This window comes from Cebus imitator, unplaced genomic scaffold (assembly GCF_001604975.1).
Source record: "Cebus imitator isolate Cc_AM_T3 unplaced genomic scaffold, Cebus_imitator-1.0 Scaffold389, whole genome shotgun sequence".
Lineage (NCBI taxonomy): Eukaryota > Metazoa > Chordata > Mammalia > Primates > Cebidae > Cebus > Cebus imitator.
The window spans coordinates 1,845,473-1,872,849 of record NW_016107704.1 but is presented as its reverse complement, the minus strand read 5'-3'; the positions used below and the strand labels follow the sequence as shown (position 1 = coordinate 1,872,849).

Sequence of the window (27,377 nt, the reverse complement as noted above, 5' to 3'; positions counted from 1 at the left end):
CTGCAGGCCGATGTTCTCTCTGCCCTGTGACCTCACATCTTCACCAGTTCTGGGGATTTAGAGTGTGGCCCTCGTAGACTTGCAGACGAGCTGACAAAGAGGCAGAGGGAGAATTCTTGGCATCAAGCTAGAGAGTGTGGTGCAGACTTGACCCCTTTTCCAAAACTGTTGTGTGGCCTGACACTGGAGGTAGAGCCTTGGCTAGGGATGGGGGAGATGGTTCCAATCATTGTTTGTTTTCTATTGCTTGTGTTTCATTGGTCTGATTTGTTTATAATTAGAGAGATTTGAGCATGTGGAGAGAATGGGGCCAGTGAAGCGAAAAACGTTGAAAGTCTGAAAAATAGAGGATATTTGATTTCATGACCTGGTACATGTCTAAAAGGTGTATGTGGGCTGGGTGCTGTGGCTCACGCCTATAATCCCAACATTTTGGGAGGCCAAGCGGGGAGGATCACTTGAGCTCAGGAGTTCAAAACCAGTCCGGGCAACATGGCAAAATCCCTACCAAAAATACAAAAAAATTAACCAGGCGTGGTGGTGTGGGTCTGTGGTTCCCAACTACTTGGGTGGCTGAGGCAGGAAGCTGGCTTGAGCCTGGGAGGTTGCAGTGAGCCGAGATCACACCACTTCACTGAACTCTGGGTGACAGAGTAAGACCCTATCTCAACACATAATATGTAAATTTAAAACTAAATAAATAAATAAAAGGTGTGTGTCTGACTTGCTCCGGGGGAATCTAGCTATAGACAAGGAGGAAATAAATCCACGGTTGCTGGGGGAGGCAAAACCGAAGCAGAAGTGGCGTGGTTCAGTGGCCCCGATGTTTTCCAGTCATCCCGAGGTTAATGTGGCTCTGAGAAATGCACACCTAACAGCAAGGCCCATGTGGCCGAGGGGGATGATGTCGAGATGCTGCACGCGGGGCACATGGCCCTCTCCAGCGCGGCTTTGCAGAAACCAGAGGCCCCAATATTAAACCCTTTGAATTTCCCCGGGTAGTGGAGTTGACCCAGTGCAAACACACTGCGACTTCCGCGAGCGCGCAGCACAAACGCGGGACCCCAGCATGGTTTTGCTGCAGAGTCTAATTTTCCAATTAAACCTGCCTCTGTGGGGAAAGAAGATGTGACTCCTACCAACTGCTTTTCTAAATATTTGGAGTTGCTGATTATTTGCTGTTTCTGATCCTTGTTTCATACTGCCCATCTCTTCATTGGTAACAAATGGTCGCTCACATTTCTAGAAAAGAAAGAGTGGGAGGCCTATTGGTTCCTGAATACAAGGGCTAGAAAGGAGTGGATGAAGCCTCCCCGGGAACTGTCTGTTCTTTCCTATTTTTTGTGAGTGTTTTTCAAGTGAGACTGTGGGTTTTTCCTCATCCTTGAGAGCGGAGACCTTCCCCTTCCAGCGTAGATGGGCGGCCATGGCTTGTCCTTCCGCAGGTATTTTCCCAGCAGTCCGGCAGACAGAAGGATTTTCTGTGTGTAGAACCCAGCTTGGGGGAACATTGCTACCTTAATAAAAAATAAAGCCAGAAGTTGTCCAAATAAGAAAAAAACATGATTGACTGTTTAAATTCTTAAAGTAAGGAAATGTGAGCTCTCAGGGAGGGGACATGAAGTCCTGGTTGCTGGCTGCCCTCAGGGCTGGCAGGGGAGACTGGGTGCTGGGAGACTTTGGGTGCTTCCTTTATCTCTCTGTGCCCATTTGCTCTCTTCTCAGTGTGGCGCCATCACCCAGAGTAGCCTCCACTGACTGCCCCACTGTGCTGAAAAGATCGCACTCAACACTTGGAAGGTTCCCATCAATTCTTTCCTTCTAGCATTGCCCAAATCTATCTAACCACAAGCCTTTTTTTGTCCCCCAGAGGCACAGAACTGATTGGGAGGCATGCCTGGAGACATGCTGACCTTGCTTTATTCTCTCCAGCAACTTTTCCCTGAAATACAATGGCACTGACATTTGGTGTTTTTGGGAGCAGTGGCACAGGACAATTTAAAGCCATTGTAGATTTTGCTTTGTCCAGTCTGGACTTCCCTTATCGTTTCTGAATCCCAGAGGTGTTTATGATGGAGGCAGAAAGCAGGCATTTGGAATGATTTTCCTTTCTTGTTCTTGGTGTGTGTTTTGGAGACAAAGTCATTCAGACGGTTCAGGATTTACACTGGGGGAGAAGGAGAGACAGTGACCTTTGAGAAGGGGAGGAAGGGAGGGGAGTCCAGCCCCGAAAGAGGACACTGGCGTGGACAGTGGACGGGAACCCCTGTCCCAGCGATGGTGCTACGCTGGCCCGCCCTCCACGGGGGCCTGCCATCAGAACCCAGGCCAGGTGCAGCTCCTCAGGAATGCAGAAGGGACTTCCTTGAACACTTGGAACAAACCTGAGCCTCCCAGGAATGGAAGGACATTCCTGGAGATGAGTGGGATAAAAACTCCCACCGCCTAGCAAAAAAGAGGGTCACCACATTTGAGATCTGAAAGTGAATTTAACAGTTTTTTCTCCACCTGTACTGTAGAATACAGCACATGCCCACAACACACCCCATGTACTATTCTTCCAAATAAGAACAGCAGAATGAGGGACCATGCCTGCCACCTAGGTGACAAAATTAATACTCCAACTTGCTTGTCTGTCTCTCTGTCCACTTTTGCGCTGAAATATTTGAGACAGTAGTAAAGTTATGAGTTTTTACCCCTAAATAATTCAGTACTGAGCATGTCTACTAAAATAAAGACATTTTCCTTCAAAACCACAGACCATTGTTACTTAAGAAAATCAAGTCATGACCAACTGTCTGCTAATACCCAGCAAATATTCACATTTCCCTAATTTTCCACAAAATGACCATTTATATAGCTGTGTTTTCAAATAAGAATCCATATGTTTGGTTATTACATTTATTTATTTATTTATTTTTAAATTTTGCTTTAAGTTCTGGGACACATTTGTAGAACATGCAGGTTTGTTACATAGGTGTACATGTGCCATGGTGGCTTGCTGCACCCATCAACCCATCATCTAGGTTTTAAGCATCTCATGCATTAGGTATTTGTCCTAATGCTCTCCTTCCCCCTGCCCCCCCATCCACCGATAGACCCTGCTGTGTGATGTTCCCCTCCCTGTGTTCATGGGTTCTCATTATTCAACTCCCACTTATAAGTGAGAACATGTGGTGTTTGGTGTTCTGTTCCTGTGTTAGTTTCCTGAGGATGATGGTTTCCAGCTTCATCCATGTCCCTGCAAAGGATGTAAACTAATTCTTTTCTATGGCTGCCTAGTATTCCATGGTGTATATGTGCCACATTTTCTTTATTCAGACTATCCTCTTTTTAACAACTTTCTTTATATACATACGATGCACCCAACTACAGTGCATGATCGCTGGTTTTCATGGTCATCACAGAGTCCTGCTCTTTTCACCTTAAACAGTCACACTTAAAAAAAATTATATCGACATTTTTAAAAGACAAGGCTGATTGTCTTATATCCTGTCTACTTTTGGTATTTGTCTGATTATTTCATTCTGTGCTGTGGTTGAAATTATATTGGTTGATTCTATATCAATCAATAAAATGGAAGTTTGGTCCGAGGTTCAATTGTTTATAACTAGGTTGAGTAGTTTGCTAAGGCTTCACAGGTGATGATCTGTGATTCCCACTGTTGAGGCAGGAGAATAAGGTCTGGAGGCAGAGAACATAAGGCTGATTTACCCACGTCAACTATGATGGGAAATATCCTCTCCATAGGGCGTACACCAAGTACATGGCTCTGTAACGTTACCTCATCCTCTTCATTTATACAGGGTGTACACCAGGTGACCAACGGAAAACTCTAGAGGGTATTTAAACCCAAAACAATTCTGTAATGGGGCTCTTGCACCCCTATGCTCAGGCCCGCTCCCATCCTGTGGATTGTTCTTCCATTTTCAATAAATCTCTGCTTTTGTTGCCTCATTCTTTCCTTGCTTGGTGCATTTTGTCCAATTCTTTGTTCAGTACACCAAGAACCTGGACACCCTGCACTGCTAACACTATTAGTGATACAAAATTAGATCAGCTCACCCCTGAGTGGGTGGGTGGCCACCATGTCCCGTTACAGGATCCTAAGCTTTCCCCTTTGTAATTAGTGGGGATGCTGCAGAGAGACACCGGACGCCTGAAACTCCCCAGTTCCCCGAGCACCTGCCACCTCCATTCATGCTCCTTGCCTGAATCCTTAAACCAAGGGAGTTTGCAAATGGCCACTTCTTCCACACTGATGACTATCATTTCTTCCATATTGTTGAGATGTCATTCTGAAAAAGTTTTCCCTCATCAATTTGGTACATAATCTCCTAAATGGGGAAATATTTTATTCTACAATTACTGCTTTTGAAGTAAGGAGTTGGTGTAGGAGTCACCTCTAAAACCACCTAATGAATTTATTTCTTTTTATTTTGAACATAATCATAGACATGGATTTTCTTTTTTTAATGTAATATAAACAATTACAGTAATTATTCTTCTTCATAGATTCATTGAGAATGTATTCAACATACCATAAAATTCACCTTTTAAAAGTGTACAATTTGTGGTTTCTGATCTATTCACAGAGATGTGTAGCCATCACCGCTATCTAATTTTAGGACGTTCTCATCACCCCAGAAAAAACCCTACACATGCGCAGTCCCAACCCTAGTCCCAGCCCTGGGAACCATTCGTTGACTCTTCTGTCTCTATGAATTTTCCTATTCTGGACATTTTACATAAATGTGGCCTTCCACGACTGGCGTCTTTCACTGAACAGGATGTTTTCAACATTCATCCATGTCGTGGCATGTATCCATTATTCAGGGTTTTATAAATCATATTCCATTGTACGGCTGGGCCACTTTGGAGTGTCCGTTAACTCAGCTGATGGTCACTTAGATCCTTTCCATTTTTTACATGAGTAACGCTGCATGAACATCCTTGCAGAGGTTCTAGTGTGGGCATGTGGACATGTGTTTTTGCTTATCTTGTGTATATACCAAAAAGTGGAATAGCTGGGTTATGTGGAAACTCGATTTTTAACATGTTGGGGAAATGTTAAAAACTGTTTGCCAAAGTGACTGCACTGCTTTGCAACCCCACGATGTATAAGGGTTGTGATTATTTCACATCTTCACCATCATTTGTTATTGTCTTTTTTATTTTAGCCATCCCAGTGGGTGTGAACTGGTATGTCATTGTGGTTTTGATTTGCATTTTTCTGATAACTAATGATGTTGAACACCTTTTCATGAGTTTACTGGCCATTTACGTATCTTCTTTGGAAAAAAGTCTATTCAAACTCTTTGTCCATTTTTTTTAATGGGGTTATTTGTCTTTTCATTATTGGGCTGTGAGAGCTCTGTATATATTGGATATGAGTCCTTTATCGCATGTAGGATTTGCAGATATGAGCTGTCTTTTTACTTTTTGATGGTTTCCTTTAACTTGAAAAGGATTTTAATTTTAATAAAGTTTGTTATTATTTTGTTGCTTGTTGTGTTGTTGTCCTAGCTAAGAAGTAGTTGCAGACCCCATGGTCACTTGGGTCAGGTTTCTGCTAAACTGCCAACTCATCCGTCAGAGGTGTCTATCACTGTCCATCAACCTCTGTCCGTTCCCTTGCCCTATATTTATTTTTCATTGCTGTTACCATCACCTGACACTTCCCATAATTATTGCATGTCCATCATCTGTCTTTCTACTCAAGAACACACACTCTTTGGCAGCAGAGTTTTTAATTCCTGCTGTGCATGGCTGAATGCCCAGTGGCTGGGACAGAGCGAGGCTTGTTACGTATTCTCCACAGCTGAGGAAATGATAGGCAGGCAAAAGACAAGGCAACTGGCCCATAGGCAGAGCTGCAGCATGCAATGCCACCTCCTATGAAGCAAGGAAATTGGGCAGCTGGGCTTCTGTCAAGCACATTGGAGGAATGCAAAAGAAGCAACAAAATGAAACAAACCCCAAAGACAAAACAGGCATTGTTATTAAAGACCATGTGTCCAAGGAAAACTTTGTAAATTGGAAATTATTTCATGAATAACAGTAAGTATCCCAGCAGAAGAGAGCAGCATCCCCGGTGCGATAGTGAATTTCATACATCAACTTGACTAGAATACAGGGCATCCAGATATTTGGTTAAATACTATCCTGGATGTGCCTGTGATGGTGTCTCTGGATGAGATTAATATTTGAAGGAGTAATGTCTTTATCAGCTTGGACTGCTGTAACAAAAATACTATAAACACTGTGGCTCATCAATTATAGAAATACACTTCTCATGGCTCCGTGGGCTGGAAGCCAGAGGTCAGGATGCCATCATGGTCCAGTGTCAGTGAGGGTCCACTTCTGGATTGCAGTCATCTGACTCTCCCTGTATCCTCACATGACAGAAATAGAGTGAGCTAGCTCTCTGGCCTGCTCTTACCCGCTCTACTCTCATGCTTAATTACCTCCCTAATGCTTCTCCTCCAAATATCATCATATTCAGGATAATAGTTCAGCACATTAATCTTTTTTTTTTTTAATTGTACTTTAAGTCCTGTGCAGATCTTGCAGGATTGTTGCATAGGTACACACATGCCATGGTGGTTTGCTGTCTCCATCCCCCCGTCACCTACATCAGGCATTTCTCCCAATGTTATCCCACACACAACAGACTCCAGTGTGTGATGTTCCCCTCCCTGTGCACATGAATCTTTTTTCAAAGGGGTCTCAAAGGTTCAGACCCTAACAGGTAGAATGAGTAAAGCAGGTTGCCATCCATGTGCTGGGCCCCAGCCAGTCTCTTGGAGGACTGAATAGAAGAAAAGAAGGAGCGGGAGAAAATCTGCTCTCTGCTGGGGCTCGGATATCACTCTTTTCTGGCTCCTGGACTGAGAATCACACCGTTGGTTCTCCGGCTCTTAGGCCTGTGGACTCAGATTAGAACTTCTCCCAGCAGCTTTACTGGGGCTCCAGTTCACAGAGGGCAGATCGTGAGACTCATCACCCTCTGTTATGGTGTGAGCCAATTCCTTAAAACAGATCTCACTCTTTCTCTTTCCTGAGATCGCAGACAATACATATATAGAGAAAGAGAGAGTAAGAGAAAGCTAGTACACCTGGTTAGATCCAAATGGACCATGAAGATTGATATGGTTTGGTTGCGTCCCCATCCAATTCTCATCTTGCATTGTAACTCCCACAATTCCCACATGCCATGGGAGGAACCCCGTGGGAGGTGACTGAATGATGAGGGAGGGTCTTTCTTGTGCTGTTCTTGTGATAGTGAATGAGTCTCACAAGATCTGATGGTTTTAAAAATGGGAGTTCACTGCACAAGCTCTCTCTTTACCTGCTGCCATCCATGCAAGACGTGGCTTGCTCCTCCTTGCCTTCTGCCATGATTGTGAGGCCTCCCCAGGCATGTGGAGCTGTAAGTGCGTTAAACCTTTTTCCTGTATAAATTATCCAGTCTTGAGTTTGTCTTTATTATCAGCATGAAGATGAACTAATGCAAGGTTAATAGGCCATTGAATCATTGGATAGGTGTAGTACTTTTCTTCTGAAGGAAAAGCAAGTCTTAGAAAAAAAATTAGCAATTCCTTTACTGATGAAAATGTAGTCACTGATCATACAGGAATAATGGCACCTCACTGTGACTGAATACTGTAATGTATATACTTACATATTAACTCTACAGTAAATTCTGTGTCAGTCCCGTTGCATAGTCAACAGTCACCAGCTCCAAATTAAAGAAATCTCTAGCTACTAGAGGAAAGAATGGGAGAGGCAGAATTGGCTACACCAGTATAGCAAATATAGAAGTCACTGGTCTCAAATGCAAGTGTAAAAATTAACTGCTTACATTTATTTATTTTTATTCATTTGTTATTATTATTATTATACTTTAAGTTCTGGGGTCCATGTGAAGACTGTGAAGGATTGTTACATAGGTATACACATGCCATGGTGGTTTGCTGCATCCATCCCCCTGTCACCTACATTAGGTACTTCTCCTAATGTTATCACTCCCCAATTCCCCCACATGCTGCTATCCCTCCCCTGCCCCCCACCCCCCAACAGGACCCAGTGTGTGATGTTCCCCTTCCTGGGTCCATGTATTCTCACTGTTTAACACCCACTTATGAGTAAGAACATGTGGTGTTTGGTTTTCTGTTCTTGTGTCAGTTTGCTGAGAATAATGGTTTCCAGCTTCATCCATGTCCCTGCAAAGGACATGAACTCATCCTTTTTTATGGCTGCATAGTATTCCACAGTGTATATGTGCCACGTTTTCTTTATTCAATCTATCATTGATAGGCATTTGGGTTGGTTCCAAGTCTTTGCTATCGTAAACCATGCCACAATGAACATACATGTGCATGTGTCTTTATAATAGAATGATTTATAATCCTTTGGGTATATACTCAGTAATGGGATTGCTGGGTCAAATGGTATTTCTATTTCTAGATCTTTGAGGAATCTCCACACTGTCTTCCATAATGGTTGAACTAATTTACACTCCCACCAACAGTGTAAAAGTGTTCCTATTTCTCCACATCCTCTTCAGCATCTGTTGTCTCCAGATTTTTTAATGATTGCCATTCTGACTGGTTTGAGATGGTATCTCAATGTGGTTTTGATTTGCATTTCTCTGATAAGCAGTGATGATAAGCTTTCTTTCATATATTTGTTGGCAGCATAAATATCTTCTTTTGAAAAGTGTCTGTTCATATCCTTTGCCCACTTTTCAATGGGGTTGCTTTTTTCTTGTAAATTTGTTTAAGTTCTTTGTAGATTCTGGATATTAGCTCTTTATCAGATGGGTAGATTGCAAAGTTTTTTTCCTATTCTGTTGGTTGGCAGTTCAATCTAATGATAGTTTCCTTTGCTGTGCAGAAGCTCTTAAGTTTAATTAGATCCCATTTGTCTATTTTGGCTTTTGTTGTCATTGCTTTTGATGTTTTAGTCATGAAGCCTTGTCTATGCCTATGTCCTGAATGGTTTTGCCTAGGTTTTCTTCTAGGGTTTTTATGATAGATCTTATGTTTAAATCTTTAATCCATCTGGAGTTAATTTTTGTATAAGGTGTAAGGAAGGGGCTCAGTTTCATCTTTCTGCATATGGCTAGCCAGTTTTCCCAAAACCATTTATTAAATAGGAAATCCTTTCCCCTTTGCTTTTTTTTGGTCAGGTTTGTCAAAGATCAGATGGTTGTAGATGTGTGGCATTGCTTCCAAGGCCTCTGTTCTGTTCCACTGGTCTATATCTCTGTTTTGGTACCATGCTGCTGTGGTTACTGTAGCCTTGTAGTATAGTTTGAAGTCAGGTAGCATGATGTCTCCAGCTTTTTTTTTTTTTTTTTTTTTTCCATAGGATTGTCTTTGCTATGCGTGCTCTTTTCTGGTTCCACATGAAGTTTAAACTGTTTTCTTCCAGTTTTGTGAAGAAGGTCAGTGGTAGCTTGATGGGGATAACATTGAATCTATAAATTACTTTGGGCAGTGTGCCCATTTTCATGTTACTGATTCTTCCTTACCATGAGCATGAAATGTTTTTCCATCTTTTTGTGTGCTCTCTTATTTCTGTGAGCAGTGGTGTGTAGTTCTCCTTGAAGAGGTCCTTCACATCCCTTCTTATTTGTATTCCTAGGTATTTTACTCTCTTTGTAGCAATTGTGAATTGGAGTTCACTCATGATTTGGCTCTCTGTTTGTCTGTTATTAGTGTGTAGGAATGCTTGTGATTTTTGCACATTGATTTTGTATCTTGAGACTTTGCTTAAGTTGCTTATCAGCTTAAGGAGATTTTGGGCTGAGATGATGGGGTCTTCTAAACATACAATCATGTCGTCTGCAAACAGAGACAATTTGACTTCCTCTTTTCCTAATTGAATACACTTTATTTATTGTTCTTGCCTGATTGTTCTGGCCAGAACTTTCAATACTATGTTGAATAAGAGTGGTGAGAGAGGGCACCCTTGTCTTGTGCCACTTTTCAAAGGGAATGCTTCCAGTTTTTGCCCATTCAGTATGATATTGGCTGTTGGTTTGTCATAAATAGCTTTTACTATTTTTAGATACATTCCATTGATACCTAGTTTATTGAGAGTTTTTAGCATAAAGGGCTGTTGAATTTTGTTGAAGTCTTCTCTGCATCTATTGAGATAACCATGTGGTTTTTGTCTTTGGTTCTGTTTATGTGATGGATTACGTTTATAGGTTTGCATATGTTAAACCAGCCTTGAATCCCTGGGTTGAAGCTGACTTGATCATGATGGATCAGCATTTTGATGTGCTGTTGGATTTGGTTTGCCAGTATTTTATTAACGATTTTCACTCAATGTTCATCATAGATATTGGCCAGAAATGTTCTTTTTCAGTTGTGTCTCTGCCAGGTTTTGGTATCAGGATGATGTTGCTCTCATAAAATGAGTTAGGGATGATTCCCTTTTTTTGTGTTGTTCAAAACAGTTTCAGAAGGAATGGTACCAGCTCCTCTTTGTATCTCTGGTAGAATTCGGCTGTACACATATGTGGATCTGGACTTTTTTTGTTTGGTAGGCTATTAACTGCTGTCTCAACTTCAGACCTTGTTTTTGGTGTGTTCAGGGATTCAACTTCTTCCTGGGTTAGTCTTGGGAGGCTGTAAGTGTCCAGGAATTTATCCATTTCTTCTAGATTTAGAAGAAATCTAGAAATCTTGTTTATGTGCATAGAGATGTTTGTAGTAATCTCTGATGGAGTTTGTGTTTTCTGTGGAAACGATGGTGATATCCTCTTTATAATTTTTTTATTGCATCTATTCGATTCTTCTCTCTTTTCTTTTTTATTAGTCTGGTTAGCGGTCTATTTTGTTGATCTTTTCAAAAAACCAGCTCCTGGATTTATCAATTTTTTGAAGGGTTTTTTGTGTCTCTATCTCCTTCAATTCTACTCTAATATTATTTGTATTCTGCTAGTTTTTGAATTTATTTAAACTTGCTCCTCTAGTTTTTTAAATTGTGACATTAGGGTGTCCATTTTATATCTTTCCTCACTTCTTATGTGGGCATTTATTGCTATAGATTTCCCTCCAGACACTGCTTTAAATGTGTCCCAGAGATTCTGGTACATTATGTCTTCATTCTCATTGGTTTCGAAGAACATCATTATTTCTGCCTTCATTTCATTATTTCACTCAGGAGCAGGTTGTTCAGTTTCCATGTAGTGCAGTTTTAAGTGAGTTACTTAATCCTGACTTCCAGTTTGATTGCACTATGATCTGAGAGACTGTTTGTTATGATTTCCATTCTTTTGCACTTGCTGAGGAGTGATTTACTTCCAATTATGTGGTCAATTTTAGAGTAGGTGCACTGTGGTGCTGAGAAGAATGTATATTCTGTGGATTTGAGGTGGAGAGTTCTGTAGATGTCTACTAGGTCCACTTGGTCCAGATCTGAGTTCAGGTCCTGGATATCCTTGTTACTTTTCCATCTTATTGATCTGTCTAACATTGACAGTGAAGTGTTAAAAAGTCTCTCACTATTATTGTGTGGGAGTATAATTCTCTTTGTAAGTCATTAAGAACTTGCTTTATATATCTGGGTGCTCCTATAACGGGTGCATTATATTTAGAATAGTTAGCTCTTCTTGTTGCATTGATCCCTTTACCTAAGTTATGTAATGCCCTTCTTTGTCTCTTTTGATCTTTATTGGTGTAAAGTCTGTTTTACCAGAGACTAGGATTGCAACTCCTGCTTTCATTGTTCTCCATTTGCTTGGTAAATATTTATCCATCCCTTTATTTTGAACGCATGTGTGTCTTTGCACGTGAGGTGGGTCTCCTGAATACAGCACACCAATGTAGAACAAATGCAGGGACAAGGACCCTCTGGGTTAGGGTTTGTGCACCTGCTCTGGGGGTTTTCCGCCTTGCTCTTCTGTCCCCACAGTTCACACTTTGGGTGAGAGCAGGGCTGGGCCTCTTTTTTTAAGACGGCCTGTTGTGAATTGCCTTCTTTCTCACACTTCTTCCTTCTTCAGTTCAGGCAACCCTCAGTGCTGGGGGCTCCTAAAAACATCTTAAGCCAGATTGTTAGCTTGTAAATACTCATGAAAACTTCTCCCAATACTTCATCTACTGTGAATTTGCAAATCGTATTTTGAGAAGGAAAAGTGGAATGCTGTTTGTTTCTTTGACTTCCTGTGCTGGCAGTCATCCAGGCAAGGAGTGAAGAGGAGCATTGCTCATGAGGAACACCATGCTTGATAACGGATGTTTTACGTGCCTTACTTTAGTCAAGATGCAACCTTTACAAACAGGCACTGAAGCAAGACACATTTCAGGACAGCAGGGAGCTGACACAAGCAGTCTCAGAGCCTCAGTGCGCTCGGGTACATATCCCTAAATCCTCATTACCAGCTACTGAACCTCTCAGCCTTTCATTTTTTTCATTTTTAAAAGAGGGACACCAATACATATAATTCATAGAACTGTTGTGAGATTGAGCTGGGATGAGTAGAACTCAAGAGGGTCTGCAAATAGTAAGTGCTTAATAGATGTTAACCTCTATTACCACCTGGGTGGGGTGCACCTCACAGCTCAAGAAAGGTTGTGAATTCCCCAGAATTGAGCCACAGGCCATGGGAGGCGGGAGGTCACCTATCTCCCATGAGAATTGTATGTGACATACTCTGAAGGACATGGGGTGCTCAAGGAATGGTGTGACTTTCCCAGGGTTGAGCCACAGGCCATGGGAGACAGGAGGTCACCCGAGTCCCAGCTGAGGCACTTTAGCAATGTGTTATTTTGTAGTAAAGAAGGACCCAGTAGAAGGCTGCTGGCAGTTTTCTCAGGGGAGCATGTCAAGAATATCGCAGGTGCCTTAGCCAGCTTGTATTTTAAAGCAATTAGAAAAGATGAGGTTGAGTGTGAGGAGGCATGATAGCCTTCTTCATTTAACTGGAAGATTGTCAGGTGCAAAGGAAGTAGACTTCTCCGTGTGGCTACAAGCTCGGAACTAGTGTGTTGGAATAGAAATCATAAAGCAACAGGTTTCAGCCCAGCTTTGGACAGAACTTCCTGGCAACTACAGCTGTCAACCAGTGGTCTGGGTTGAATCATGGTAGAATGTTATCCAATTCAGGAATGGTTTGTTGAATGAGCATCTATTAGAAATGGTAAGTAAGGAATTTTGCATTAGCTGATGGGAGGCTGTGCCCGTGACATCTGAGTCCAACCCCTAACATTCCTGATTTCACAAGCATAATCCAGTTATGCAGGAGGCTTAGGAAACAGGGGCATCTGATACTTGGCTTTTTTTAGACAATGCAGAGTAAAGCAGGTAATTGTTTTCTTAATGTATATGAATACACATATGAGTATGTTTGTGTAACTTAGTCATTCTGCATGTTAAAATGTTTGAATCTATTTTCTTTTTAATGACTACTTACCATGCTCCAAGGTCATCCTTTTGAGCAAGAGTTCTAATTAGTGACATAGATATCTCAAAAAAGCTAGACATTATCTGAATATATACAATTGCCAGCTAAGAATTTGGAAGTTGTTATTTCAAATAAATTCCTGATTTTCTAGTCATAATCTGTTGCTCTTCACTGTCGAGGAAACGTCTAGCTCTGCCATGGAAGGTGTCTTTGATAGTGCGTGAAGGATGTGGGAGAGGAGAAAGCTGCAGACATGCAGGGCATGCTTCTGTTTGGTTTGTCTCATCAAGCTTAGTTTCTCTTATGAGATTGGCATCAGTTGTGGGCTTTTGTTTGATAAGTGTTGCTTCTGGGGATTCTTCTTGCATTAGGAAATACATGTGATGGAGAAATGCTATTCTCCTCAACGCTGTTGCATTACAGTTGATGGAAAAATCAAAGGTATGCATAGTTATGATGAGGATTCAGATTCGGGTCAGCTTTACAGAGGGCCAATCTGCAACTTGAATTACTAAGTTTATGGATAGATTAGCTCAGGAAATTTATTTTTTAGCACAGCATTTTATTGTTTCACAGGGAATGAATATTTTACAGAAATCCTGTCTACCATATGTATAGTGCTATGCATCCAGAGGGCATTCCATTAGTAAGAGTTTGGTACTGGAGATTTCCTTTTCCTTCTAATTCACAAGGCTGTGGACATTCATATATTTAAGCTCTCTTAAAAAACAAACAAAAATCTCTCACATTTACCTCTAATATGTTTAAGGTTAGGGAGGATCCAGGGATAAAATTTAACTTTTTGATCTTACATATTTATCATTTGCCTACTCATCTGATGGCAAGCAGAAATAGCCAAAATAAAAACATAATTTCTTTACCAAGTTTTTTGTTTTTTTTTGTTTTTTTTAGACAGAATCTCACTCTGTCACCAGGCTGGAGTGCAGTGGCACCATCTCAGCTCACTGCAACATCTGCCTTCTGGGTTCAAGTCGTTCTCCTGCCTCAGCCTCCCAAATAGCTGGGACTACAGGCGTGCACCACCACGCCCAGCTATTTTTGTATTTTTAGTAAAGATCGGGTTTCACCATGTTGGCCAGGATGGTCTCAATCTCTTGACCTCATGATCCGCCCACCTCGGCCTCCCAAGGTGCTGGCATTACAGGCATGAGGCATTGCGTCCGGCCTATCCAGAGTTTTTAAGGAATGGAAGAATGGGCTGATTTATATTTTTTCCGACTTGTTTGCTTCTTTCTTCCTCTCTTTCCTTCTGTCTCTCATCCATGTGTGTATCATATATACACATATGTATATGTCTACATACATATGAGTGTGCATCCTATATACATCTATGTGTGTGTTCCACATATATTACATCCTTCCATATATATATATGTGTGTGTGTATACATCTAGCCACAGTGGTATGTCTCTTTATTACATTTTATGTCATAGTGTATAATTAAAATAGCAAATGGAGATCCATGTAGGGAAGATGGCAACTTTCAGAAGCCCAGAAGAAAACTAAAAACATAGTGTTAATTTTAAAATAAGAACAGTGCTTATGTAGAGCCAACTCTGCTACAACGTAAATAAACCATGCTGTAGAAGCCTCTGATTTAATTTTGCACAAACCAGGCTCGTCTGAACAAAATGCCTATGGTATTAAATATGTAGAAGCATTTTTAAAATTTTATTTTATTAAAAGTAATATTTCAGTTTCCTGCCATGTGAAAAGTGAATAAGTTATCTGTTATGATTGGCCTGTCACTTCCTGAGTGAGTTTCTGTCTGATTCCTTCAGGTTAGAACAGGGTTGGAGGTTACTGTGCCATTGTGCTAAAAATCTTTTAAGTATTAATATGCACCAGAAGTGACTACCTTATAATCTCTGTAGGAAGGGGTGCAGAGTATTACTTTCGTGTTGTTCAAAACACTTACATTGTATAGTAATACTAGTTAACCAAAAAGCCGTATAGAAGAAACCACAGGTTTCTATGGAGTGATTTGATCTGCGAGAAGAGTAAAGAGAACGGAAAGAAGGTCCAACATGAATGAACTACTTCCTACTTCTGTTTCTGTGCTATGGACAGAAAGCTCATGAAATATGACCATGCAGCATGTGGAAAGAGATAAATGAGAGGTGAATGCAGCAGGTCAAAGTAAAATCACAAAAGACACATTTTATGGTTTGATGTTTAAAAAAGAAATGTATGGTACTTTAAACAATGTTATGAATAAACCTTTCATTGTGAATATGAGTATAAAATTCTGCAATGACACAAAGTGAAAATATAAAGAAATCATTCTGAAAAATTTACACTTTATATCCATAAGAGTTGTCTGTTAAAAAAATTTACAATGCCTTGTTTTTATTTTGTTCTTTATGCAAAGGGTTCAGTAAAATTGCCAAGACATCAATGAAAAAAATTTTTAAATTGTCATCTTTTGAACTGACACTTGAAGTTCTGAGATTTGTTGTAACGTATACCTCATCTCTTAAGGTCTACTTCTTTTAGTGTTAAATTTATTCATCACAGTCCTTTAGATTGAACTTAAAAGAATACGTTTAGTCTGTCTAACTAAATTCATGAAGCTCTGAAATAAGAATTTGATGTTTTCCCATTGCTGCTTACTCTGTAACCTCAATGACATTTGTCCTGAGGCTGTGCACTACAACTCAGTTAATTACAAGTAGGTCACACATGAACATTCACGATAGTAATGTGTAAAAATTCCTATTTATAACCAACAACATCAAAGCAACATTGATGTCAGAGCCCAAGTACAATACACCATAATAGTACAATTTTCAATCTTTATTAGAAACATACAATGGAAAAGTACCCCCCTTCTAAAGAATTTTTGTCCATTTCCATTAAGGCCTCAGCAATATCAGCCTATTAGAAAAGGCTGGTTTGCAAGTCAAATGCAGTCACTTGGCCAGCTGATTTCTGAACATGGGGTGGTCCTGGTTGTCTATGATGCCTCACAGAAGAGACTGGCAGGAAGTCCTTTGCTTGACTTATTTACTTGATGTTACCTTCTTGAAGAGGTCTGCACCCCAGTTACCAGGTGTAGGTTCCCCCACCCCCCCAAAAAAAGGAAAAAATGTCAACAAAGCAAGATGAGGATCTGTGGGTGGGACAGCGTGTCGGGCGATCAGGGCTCAGTCTTCACATGCAGCTGCCTTCTGAGCCAAGGAGGGGGATGAAATCCCAGTTGCAGTCTCCTCCCCTCGAATCACCTTCTCCCACTGACTGAGATTATCTCTAGGGATCAAAGATGCAGTTTCGGGTGAAGCTTATTAAAGGAGTTCTGGACTTTGTCTTTAAATCTAACCGAACAGTTCTGTGCCATAGCTCTGCAAAGCAGTGTTTTGTGAGGCTTCTAATGGCTGATGGTCACTAGTGTGACATGGCCAGGTGGGCTCTTGTGACGGCTGCTCAGGAAAGAGACTCAGCGGCAGCAGGGGGTCAGGGGCATCTTGGCTCACCTGCTCTGGCTTGCAAGAGCAGCAGCAATGCTAAGGCTGAGCATATGTCCTTTCTTAGTAAGAAGGATGACCTTAAACAGGGAAAGAGCCCTAGGGTGTACTTCTGAGGAATCTGCAGGGTCATGGAAAGGAGGAGATGCCACAGCAGGAGGAATACTCGGTGACAACACGAACCTTCCTACTGAGAAGTGCCGAGAGTGTGTCTCCCTGGAGGGCTCTAACCTCCTCACCTTATACTGGTTCTTATTCTGAACACTGTGTCATATATAAAGTCATCCTAAGTTACGCCTGGCACAAACTTTTGAAATTTTCTTGTTACAGTAAAACTGTGCTTGTGCTCTGCTAACGCCTCACCCGAGGCAGCCTCATGTCTCCAGTCCTCTCCTCTTTCTCTTGCAGTGTCTGTAGTTCAGGTGTCACAGGCACTGTCATCTCTAACTGTGTGATCACAACCACTGCACAACCATCTGACTCCACAAAGCTATCCCGGCAGGGCTCTTGGCCACTCTCCGGTGTAAAGTCACAAGGGAATCTTGGCATTGGCAAACACAAAACTCCTATGAGGCACAGTTTCAAAATTCTCTCAAATTTATTTTAGCAAACAGGCTAAGCCACATTCAGATAGACAAAACCCTAAAATATAACTGAAAAGTGTGGCCCTTTTAACCTTCGTAACCTATCATCAAGTATCATTTTTCCAGATCCTAGAAACTTTCTGATATATTGGAAAAAGCCATACACTAATTTTGGTAAGTTTTCTTGAACACCAATGATACAATGTAAACTTTTTAAGTGTTAATAAGATTCTAATGGCTGTGAAGAGATTCTGTGGTCCAGCCAAGTGTAGTGCAGCAAGAGTGTGGCAGAGCTGCCCACACAGTGGACACCATTCTCAGAGCTCCACTGGGACGGCGCCTCCACAGCTCCCTGCAGCGCTGGGCACGCATAGTCAGCACTCATGCCCTGGCTTCCAAATACCTGGTGTAAGCACACAGGATTTCTCAACAGAAAGGACTTTTGAAGATTGCCTAGCTTTTTTAAACACCTTGGAATTTACATTGATATTCCACTTTCTCTTTAATGCTGCACACACTTTTATAACAGAATTCTCTCAAGTATCATCTGGCCTCACATCCCCTATTTCCCATTTTGACTTAGGCCTTTGTAGTAAGTTAAGACTTTAATAAACGAACCACGGATTACGGTCAATTAAGGCTCAACAAAACAAGGTAGGATGCTACTTTCACCTCCACAGAAGCAGGGAGGAAGGAGAAACCATCTCTTAAATACTATATATATAAGCTTTTTAATATTGCTTATTGGTCTTGTTTGTTTTCCTTGAAAAAAGTTAAAAAAACGTTTCAACAGCAGAAATTAAGAGTGTATTAAGTTTCTGGTTTTGTGTAAAGCTCCCTGGCCAGCGTCTGTCCTCCACTCTCCCACGGTGCCTCCACTCCACCCGGCCCAGGCACAGCTATGGCTGAGAAGTTAAAGCATGGCCCTGAGCCGATTCACCTGGAAAGGACTCGCATGCACAGCTGCTGGCTATCACCCTTTGACTTCCTCAGAGGGAATTCATAAAGTAAAATGAAAATCTTTAAAACTATCCAAGGTTCTTAACTGAGTTCACTCTTAAAAAGGATGAGGAAGGAATAGGGAGAAATATGAATCTAGAAGATAACTGATGGCTTAAATTCTTTTTGGAAGGAAAAAAAAAGACTGACAGAGGAAGGGGTTATCCACTTAAGGTCCCCTTCATCCAATAAACAAGAATCTGTGTGATTTAGTCAGCCTCTTCCTGTACAGCATCCTGAATAGACACCACTGCCTTGTCTTTTTAAAAACAGCATTGGGCAGGTCCTCCGCAAAATAATCATAAAAACCTTTCCTCCTTTTTGGTGTATGAAGGAGTTTACATGAATAGACACTTCACATATGCTTGAAAGACTTTATACGAATAGACATTCTTCACGGATGCATGGTGTACTGTGCAGAGACATACTGCGGCTGGCCGAGTCAGGATAGCCGGGGCGGGGGGGCCTCTTCCTCTTGTAGGACCCACTCCATCTGTCACTTCGAAGAATGAGGCACCCTGGCCAAGGCCTTTCTATCCCAGGCCTGAGGACCTCCAGTGACAAGGTCCCCTCAGCACAGATGCACCTCTCGTAAGGCCTGAAACCAAGCTGGCATTGCGAGGAGCGCACGAACTCCCGTTCTGAAAGAAACAACTAGTACCCCACCCCGACTGAACATGGGTGTAAGAGCAGGAAGGGTCCCCCATACCGAGACAGAGACCCTCCCAGTCACTTGGTCATCTGGGTCCTGACTATGTATGGCCCCAGCCCCCAGCCTGTTCCCACTGTCCCTCTCTTCAGAGTGCAGCCAGAAGGAGCTGCCCGAGCACCCAAGGTGCCTGAGGCTCATCTTTGAGGAGAATCGAAGCAAAGGGGATAAGTCGCACCCCTGCGGAGGCCAGGTAAGGGTGCCCCGAGCCCCTGAGCACAACAACTCGACATCTGGACAGACACACAGCCCATAACACACCAATGGAGTCAAATAATCCTATACAGATCTCAGGTTTTTAGAAAAATATCATTACAGCTTCAGTCGTTATACATACCTGCATGCTTTAAGGAGAGGCTCCGTGGGAGGGAGGATCTGGGTAAGGGTTGTATAGCAGGGAATTGCTACAGCATTGTAGAACTCAAGCTGCCTCCGTGCAAAAACCATGGACAAGAAACAACAGTGCACATTAGCGATTCTAGTGATACTTCCATTTCTTAAGTGAATGTTCTGTTTCTGAAGCCTAATTATAAGATTAAATGTTCTAGTTTTGCTGTATGTGATATTTGGGTTCCATGAATACTATTATAGAGTGTATTTTAAAATGCATTCTAGAAATAAAACACGTAACGATTCAAAACATATTATGAAAGTTAATACCTGTTGAAATCTAAGACCCAAGTACATTAAATGACATTCTGCTAATAGATCGGCCAGTGGCTATTCAAGGTCTGTGCTTGTCCCCGGTACCCTCAGTGCTTTCTTGCAGACACCTGAGCGCACGGCCTGCCATTCCTCCGCACACATGGCTCTTTCCGCCCTTGGGCTCGGGCTGACCGCAGTGTGTTCTGCCTGGCTGCTACTCTTAGCTTTGGTGCCTTGTGTGGTCTCCCAATATTTTATTCATCCTCCCTGCCCTCTTATTTGAATTAAAATAAACGTCATTGGTTTTATCATAGCTCTTTCCATTTATTGTTCTTTTAATATATCAGATTTCAAAGTTTTAAAATCTGTAGTACTTTAAACAATTTTATTAGGAATTCTGGGTCACCATGTAAATAAATGATGCTACCTCAGGCTGGCCTACTGAAGGCCAGATGTGAAAGACACGTGATGATTAGCCCGAGAACACAGGTTGTCTAGTCCTAAGTCGCTGGCCAAGTGGCTGCCACATGTACAAGACAAAATGAGCTCTCTAGACGAGGTGACCCCCAAACCACAGCCCACCTATTTCTCTAAAATACTGAACTTCACTGAGATGCATCGAAGCATACAGAAGGCTCTAATTTATGTGGTTGCTTCTTGCTTTCTCCTGTTATAAAGTCTTTCGTCACAGCACTCTTACTAGAATAGCGCCTATGTTATTTCCATTTTTAACTTTATGGCTTATGCAGAGGCTTTTTATTCTGATATTTAGCAGATGTCATGGGGCAGAAGATCCCAGAAAAGATATTAATTATTAGAAATTAGAGTATTTCATTATTATGGCAAAAAATAATTTCACAGTGATCAACTATTTAGAAGCAATATGATTGGTAAAATATTAACTGACCATAGAAAATTTTCTTTAAAACTTTCTTATTCTGTAAATGAAAATCAAACTATTCTAAAACAAACTATTATCATAACTAAAAACACTAGAATAAAACTCATAGGCTGACAGCATCAGTGAGAAATTTCCAGCTATCCCATGCATTCTGTTGGGATGACTGTTAACTATCTGGACGGAAAATAGTTTTAGATCTCTATCTTAAATCATATAACAAGATATATTCCAAACGAGTTAACAAATCAAATATAAAGTCATTAAAAAAGTAACAAAAGAAAATATAGGCAAATATATTTAATCTCAAGGTGGGCAAGAACTTTTCAAATACAATGTGAAAAGCAGACACCAAACAGAAAGGACTAACAGCTGTGACTCCATATATGGGAAAATTCCATAAACAGTGGTAAAAAGTGACAAAAACTGCAAAATACACTTGCAGTAAACATGATAGGTACTCAGGACCCCTTTCAAATCAAGAAGGAAAAGTGAGCATGCCATCAGAAAAACTAGACAGGGACATGAGTGGAGGCAATGCCCATTCATTCAGCCCCTTTGTTGTGCTGGTGCCCTCTGTGAGCTGTGGACATGCCTAAATTTTGTATAAATTAATTTTAAATAAAGGAGGGAAATTTGAGAACTTATCAAAAACCATCATGCTGTGGATTTTTGAAACATTTTCTAAACTTATCTGTATCATAATTATTTGCCCACAACTTCCTTGTTATGCCATTAGAAGATTAGATAGTTAACAAAAACCATACTCTCAGAAATATATTACACCACACATAAACAGATTCAAAATAATGAGGCACCAGACCTCTGAAAACATTAGAAAAAAAATAAATTATGTAGTAAGACCTGGAAAGAGGATAATTAATGTCAACTTACGCTGAGACAAAATGCAAAATGTACTAAAATAGTAAGCATTATTTGTCAGAAAAAAATGGACCTGAATCAAAATCTGTAATGTAACTCTCCAAAAATTATCTTTGTTTAGCCAATGACAAAATATTTTCTGCTTGTTAAAAATATGACAATTCAAATTCATCCACCCACTCTATTTCAAGTCAGAAAAGAAAGCCTATTGACTGCAACGGCAGCTGTAGAAAGGAGTCATGGCAAAGGCAGGATGAATTCTTTAAATCCACAGAGATTTCCTAACGTTGGTCTTATTGTCCCCAAACTCTGTCTAAATGGAGAAGGTTTCAAGTGGTTCTAGGTTGTGTTCTGTGAGCGCTGTCTTCCCAGTCCACAAGGCAGCCAGACCCTCAGGATTCCTCACTGTGGCTTTTAGCCTTGGGAATGGAGGTGGTGGTCAAACCCAGATTAAAAGTATAAACTCTTTTAGAGTCTACTTTCCTGAGTGTCTTAGCAAGTGAAGGCTCGCCTGAGTAGATGATTATTCCAGGGTAAACAGCTACTCTTTTTCTAGTTCTCAGCTCCTATACAGTACATTTCTAAAGCTTCTATATTAATCACCAGACCTGCCTTGACTATGCTTCACATACCATAAGATGACATATGCTTTTCATTCATGTATGATTTGATGCCAACCTTAAACTATTTGACTTGAGCAATTACAATTTACTTTAATAATTCATACCTGGCCTTGTGGGACTTCATCCTTCTTGTCTCTGTCCATCATAGGAATCGGCTGTATTCCCAATTTCTTCATTTCATCACCCTAAAATAAATGGGGGAAAAAATCATGCTTTCTCAAATTTCAAATTGTTATAAAATTTTCATATTATATAATTATTCCCTTTACTTGTTCATTTTCTTCAAAACAAGTAATATTTGTTGTTGTTAACCCAAGGAAAAAATGTCAAAATAATGAAAAACTTAATATACCATTATTTTGTACTTTATCTTGATTTTCTCCACTACTGAATTACCAGGCCATCCTTACTGGTTTCATTTTGCAGAAGTTAGTAAAAAAAATGTGATAATAAGAGGAGACATAGTAAACAGTGAGAAGAAACAATAATAACAAGATATGGAACAGCCCCCAGGCCCTTCTCTCTTTCAAATGACCTTCCAGTGCATGGAACTCAGTGAAGTGTGGCTTTCCAGAGGAATATTTACAGAGGAATAAAGAGCAACAATAGTCTGCTAAAATGTGCTAGTAAAGACACAAAACAACTGACTACACACATCATCTAATTTACAATTATAGGTAATAGTTACTAAAGATTCACTATGTTGCAGGCACTGAGCTAAGTAATTTGGAAATATTATTTCATTTAACCCTCATGAAATATTTTAAGATATCTTATTCCCATTTTACAGATTTTATAAATTATCTTGCTTTTTATTTGTTTGTTAAAGTTAAAATTGGCTACAATCTTCTTCCTTAAGATTTCCTATTTTTCCTAACTCCCCACTCTTCCCTCATATTTCTTTATTATTTTAGTTATGTTAGTCATGTTTTCAGAAATCAGAAGTACAGCCTAGAAACTTTCCCAGACTTGCTAAAATAGGGCCTACAAACAAATTACTATAACCATAATAAGGAATTTTACATACAGGACCAAAGCACTCGTCCCAACAAAGCAAAGCCACTTTGAGCACAGCTGCTGCTCCATTGCTACTGCTTTAATTAAAAATCAGTGGTCTCAAACTTTTTGCTTCTGTATCCAAAGTGAGAGAGACATACTAAGCCCCTTGCTCTCAAAGACCTGACACATCAAACACGACAGCTTTTTAAACAAACAGATTTGAATATGTACTCGAAACAAAAATGCTAAAATGGAAAAGAACCCAGTGTGATGGACCATGCCTATAACGGAGGGCTGAGCCAATCTGAGGCTGTAACAGAAAGCAGAGGGCAGGAGCGCGGTCCAGGCAGAGGCTGCGGGGAACAAAGACCTACATGACAGCGAGGGGCTGAGACAGGAAATATGCCTGCACAGGCAGTGGGCAGGGGGCCGGCCACGTGGGCTCTCCACACGGAGGTCGATTTCAGTCTGTATTACAGCAGAGGACCTGAAGCAGGGTACTGATGGAATCCGAATTATCATCACCCCTATCTGATAAACTGGCCTGTGGTTAAATACCAAGCGCCAAAGCAGACTTTTAATCTCAAGCAAGCTGGCACCAAAGACCACATTATTCATTACTTTTGCACAGATTCTAAAAGGTAAAGGTGGGGAATTCAGTTAGAAAGTTGCAGTACCCCAGTCATGATTTGGTGATGATCCAAATCAGGGGAGTGATCATGAGGATGGAGAGAAAAGGCAGGACTTTATAGATACTGGGATCAACTGTCAGGACTTGGTGAATATATTTCTGCTTCTTCCTACGGACAATGATGAGGTCAGTGAAGACTGCGCCTAAGACCGTACATGGAGCCAAATCAACGTCTGTGGACTGAATAACCGGTGAATAACAGAAAGGGAAAAAAATCTCCATTACATATTGGTCACATTTTGGCATTAAAATCTCCAGCTTTTAATGCTGCACCTTCCTTTTGCTTTAAGTTGTCCTTCAATGACTGCACATTTTCCACATTCATCTAGAATATAGAAATCATATTAGAATCTATAGATATGCCTTTCTCACAGCAATCCTGTACCTAAACAAAAGGTGCACTTTTAGTATGAGATAAAAAGTTATTTCACAAACAGTGCAAGGTTTTTGCTCCTGCTGGCATAGCTGGAGAGATGGCTTCATGAATTTCCTATTCTTTTTTAAAATGATCCTTACATGGGATTTATTTACCTTAAGCAACCACAGCTGCAGACTTCAATCCGGGGAATGTATCAAGCAACTCAACTTTTTCTTGTCGTGTCATGACTTTTCTTTGCTTCTTAAGAGCACTTCCAGCATCCTAGTGTAGCTCTGTACAGGTGCCATGGTATTATTCAGGACTTACGGTATTGCACTAACACAATGAAAAATATGCAAGAACCACAAGAGACCACTTTTTACTGTAGTAAATGATTTACTGGAGAGACGAACTGCTCACAGATGATTAGCCTCACAGAGTGTTTCAAGCACAGCATTTTAAGTGGATACTTGCAACACTTGAGCTCATCACAATAGCAAAAGGAAATTGCTACAAAAGTATTACAGTAGTGCCATATGTACTACAGTTAATTTCAGGCAGTTACGATTTAACATGGCATCTTTATGTTTGTTTACATTTCTCGCCACAGACTATAATAGTGTGTATGTAAGTTTTGATTAACTCATATATTTGTGTGTATTTTATGGTAGTAAATGACAAAACAGACTAGTATCTTCACATACTTTATACATTTATGGCATACCTAAATTAAATTTTTTCAATATTTCTAGGCTATGTTGTTCTGTATTTTTGTCACAAATCTCCAAAAAATCTTCCAATATATTTACTGAAAAGTATCTGCATGGAAGTGGATCCACACAGTTCAAACCTGTGCTGTTCAAGGGTCAACTGCACATCTACATCACTCTTCCTATGAGTCTGACGGTAACTCGGTTCTGACACATACACAGTAAAATAAAGAGAAAGCTCATGCGAAACCATGCATACATGATGTACAAGGCATTCTGGGAGAAATCATGCCAGGAGTATAATCAACTCAAGGCCTGTGATCTTCCTACAGTTAAAAATGCTTTGTCTTTACTATTATGAAGTAATTCAACATGATAAACTCTTCCCACTAAACTTGTGGCTGATTTGCTGTTTATGTTTTACATACATTCTTCGTATGAGTGAGATAGATGATTGAATCACCAGCTGCTTTGTCCTCCAGATTTACTTTTATTTCATCAAACTAGAAGTACTCAAAAGAGTTATAGTTTTATTCAAAAAGTAATTTTTGAATACGCAAAGACCTAGGTATTTGTGACTCAGCTGGAAAGGAGAATTATATTCTACTTACTTACATACAATTCAATAAGCAAATTGAGCAGTACAATGCACATTACTGATAAATTGCATAATTCAGTCAAGAAAAGGTGTTAATGTAAGTCATTTATGTGTTGTTTCAGGAGTATTATGAATTAACATTCCATACATTCTGAGGAACTCATAGTTTACAGGTGAGGTGACTATTGATTATATTTACATATTCTCAATTGAGGTGAGGTGACTATTGATTATATTTACATATTCTCAATGTCTATGGTGCAAAACAATCCTCCTGAATATTTAACTGCAGGTGGATATATCCCATATTATGGGATCCTCTGAGTACTTTGTCCAGTGCCTATCTAAAGTAGATGGCCGGTAATGCCTACTGAATGAACGAAAGATCAGCTGTTAAGTAAAATAACCGTCACACTATTGTTCAGTGAGTAAGTTCCTAAACTCTTTCAGTTGAGCTCAGAGAATTAGACACATATGCAAGTAACATATAAAAGAATGATCATTCTCTCTTTGTATCTGCCTAACTGCTAAATCCTTCAGTATATGATTCACCACAGTTTTCTAAAATAACTATCATCATGAACAACTACGGTATTCTTAGCAATTTATCCATACATTTAATTTCTCCTCACTATCTATGTTAATAAAAGAATCAAGGACATACCTCAGCCCAATTCTTCATATACATCATTTGTTATCAATTTCATAACAGGCCACCGTTTTGTCACATAACAAAGATCACAGGCAGTCATCATCAAACCAATTACACAGTCTCTAGAACACAAAAATATAAGACTGGTCAGCATAGCATTTGCACATTTATAATAAGAACTAGGAAGACTTTCGTATTTCAGGAGTGAAGCCTAAGTACGTATTACTTCATGAAGGAAGAATGATGGCATTGAAGAGCACATACAAGTAACAGCTAGGACAGTGAATGGAATTAAAAATTAGTGTCATTTAATCATGAGAGTCACTTCTATCATGAGTCCCATGAGGAGTTCATCATATGTTCCTGTTGCCTCAATGTTACTGAAGAAATCAAGTATAATGTAGGCTCTGACTAGGCTGTCATCAAATCCCCTGGTACACTTTCATGGCTGTGAACCAGGCTTTCATTTTCATTGAATTTTGGAAATTTAGAGCAGGAAGGTATCTTAAGAGAAAATTTATCCCAATCCTTTCATTTTATACTAGGAAAGTCTGAGGTGCACAGATATGAAATGACTTTTCCAAGAGGACAGGAATTTGTGGCAAGGCCAGAGGAGGAGGTGGCTGTGAAACCTGCTTCCTCGCCCATGCAAGTGTGCGCGCTGGGTGCAGCCTGCAAACACTGTGCTTCCCATTAGCAGATATTCAACACCTGCCTTTCAACCAAAGTGACGTTTCCCTTTTCAGCTGCTTGCATTCATAACTATGTGCTCCATGTCTGACTTTATTTTCTAAATACGGCGTGGTTTAATCTTCCCCCTTGAAGAAAAATAATAACTTAAAAAAATTCAAAGACCTATCCCCTACAATTTGAATAGATTTGGTCTAGTGATATGTGGCTATGTGAAGTCTATACTTAACAGAATAATTAAGTGGTAGTAATTAACAAAGTTTAAGGTACAACCTTATCTTTTAAAAAGCAAATTACATAACTGTAAAAGACAAATTATCAACAAGATTACAAAAGTGTGTAATGAGTGAGACGATGCTTTTATTTCTAGCTCCCATCTCAGTTCTAATGAGTTCAAGCAATCCCTGCCGTTAACCACTGCCTCACCTCTT

At 40.3% G+C, this 27,377-nt stretch overlaps 2 protein-coding genes across 2 annotated transcripts in view; both read right to left on the bottom strand.

Moving 5' to 3' along the window:
- Window positions 1-4,090, bottom strand: part of LOC108289023 (rho-related GTP-binding protein RhoF-like) — a 12,497-nt gene extending 8,407 nt beyond the window's left edge. The window contains exons 1-2 of the mRNA XM_017508283.1: window positions 4,066-4,090; window positions 872-1,111 (exon numbers count right to left, since the gene is read on the bottom strand). Coding sequence (XP_017363772.1) covers window positions 872-1,111; window positions 4,066-4,090 — 265 coding nt within the window. The remainder of the gene's footprint in view (window positions 1-871; window positions 1,112-4,065) is intronic.
- Window positions 4,091-16,219: 12,129 nt separating this feature from the next.
- Window positions 16,220-27,377, bottom strand: part of PDE10A (phosphodiesterase 10A) — a 339,461-nt gene continuing 328,303 nt past the window's right edge. Inside the window, 5 exon segments of the mRNA XM_017508318.2 lie at window positions 16,220-16,693; window positions 19,538-19,626; window positions 22,353-22,433; window positions 26,269-26,278; window positions 26,280-26,378. Coding sequence (XP_017363807.2) covers window positions 16,591-16,693; window positions 19,538-19,626; window positions 22,353-22,433; window positions 26,269-26,278; window positions 26,280-26,378 — 382 coding nt within the window. The 3' untranslated portion in view covers window positions 16,220-16,590.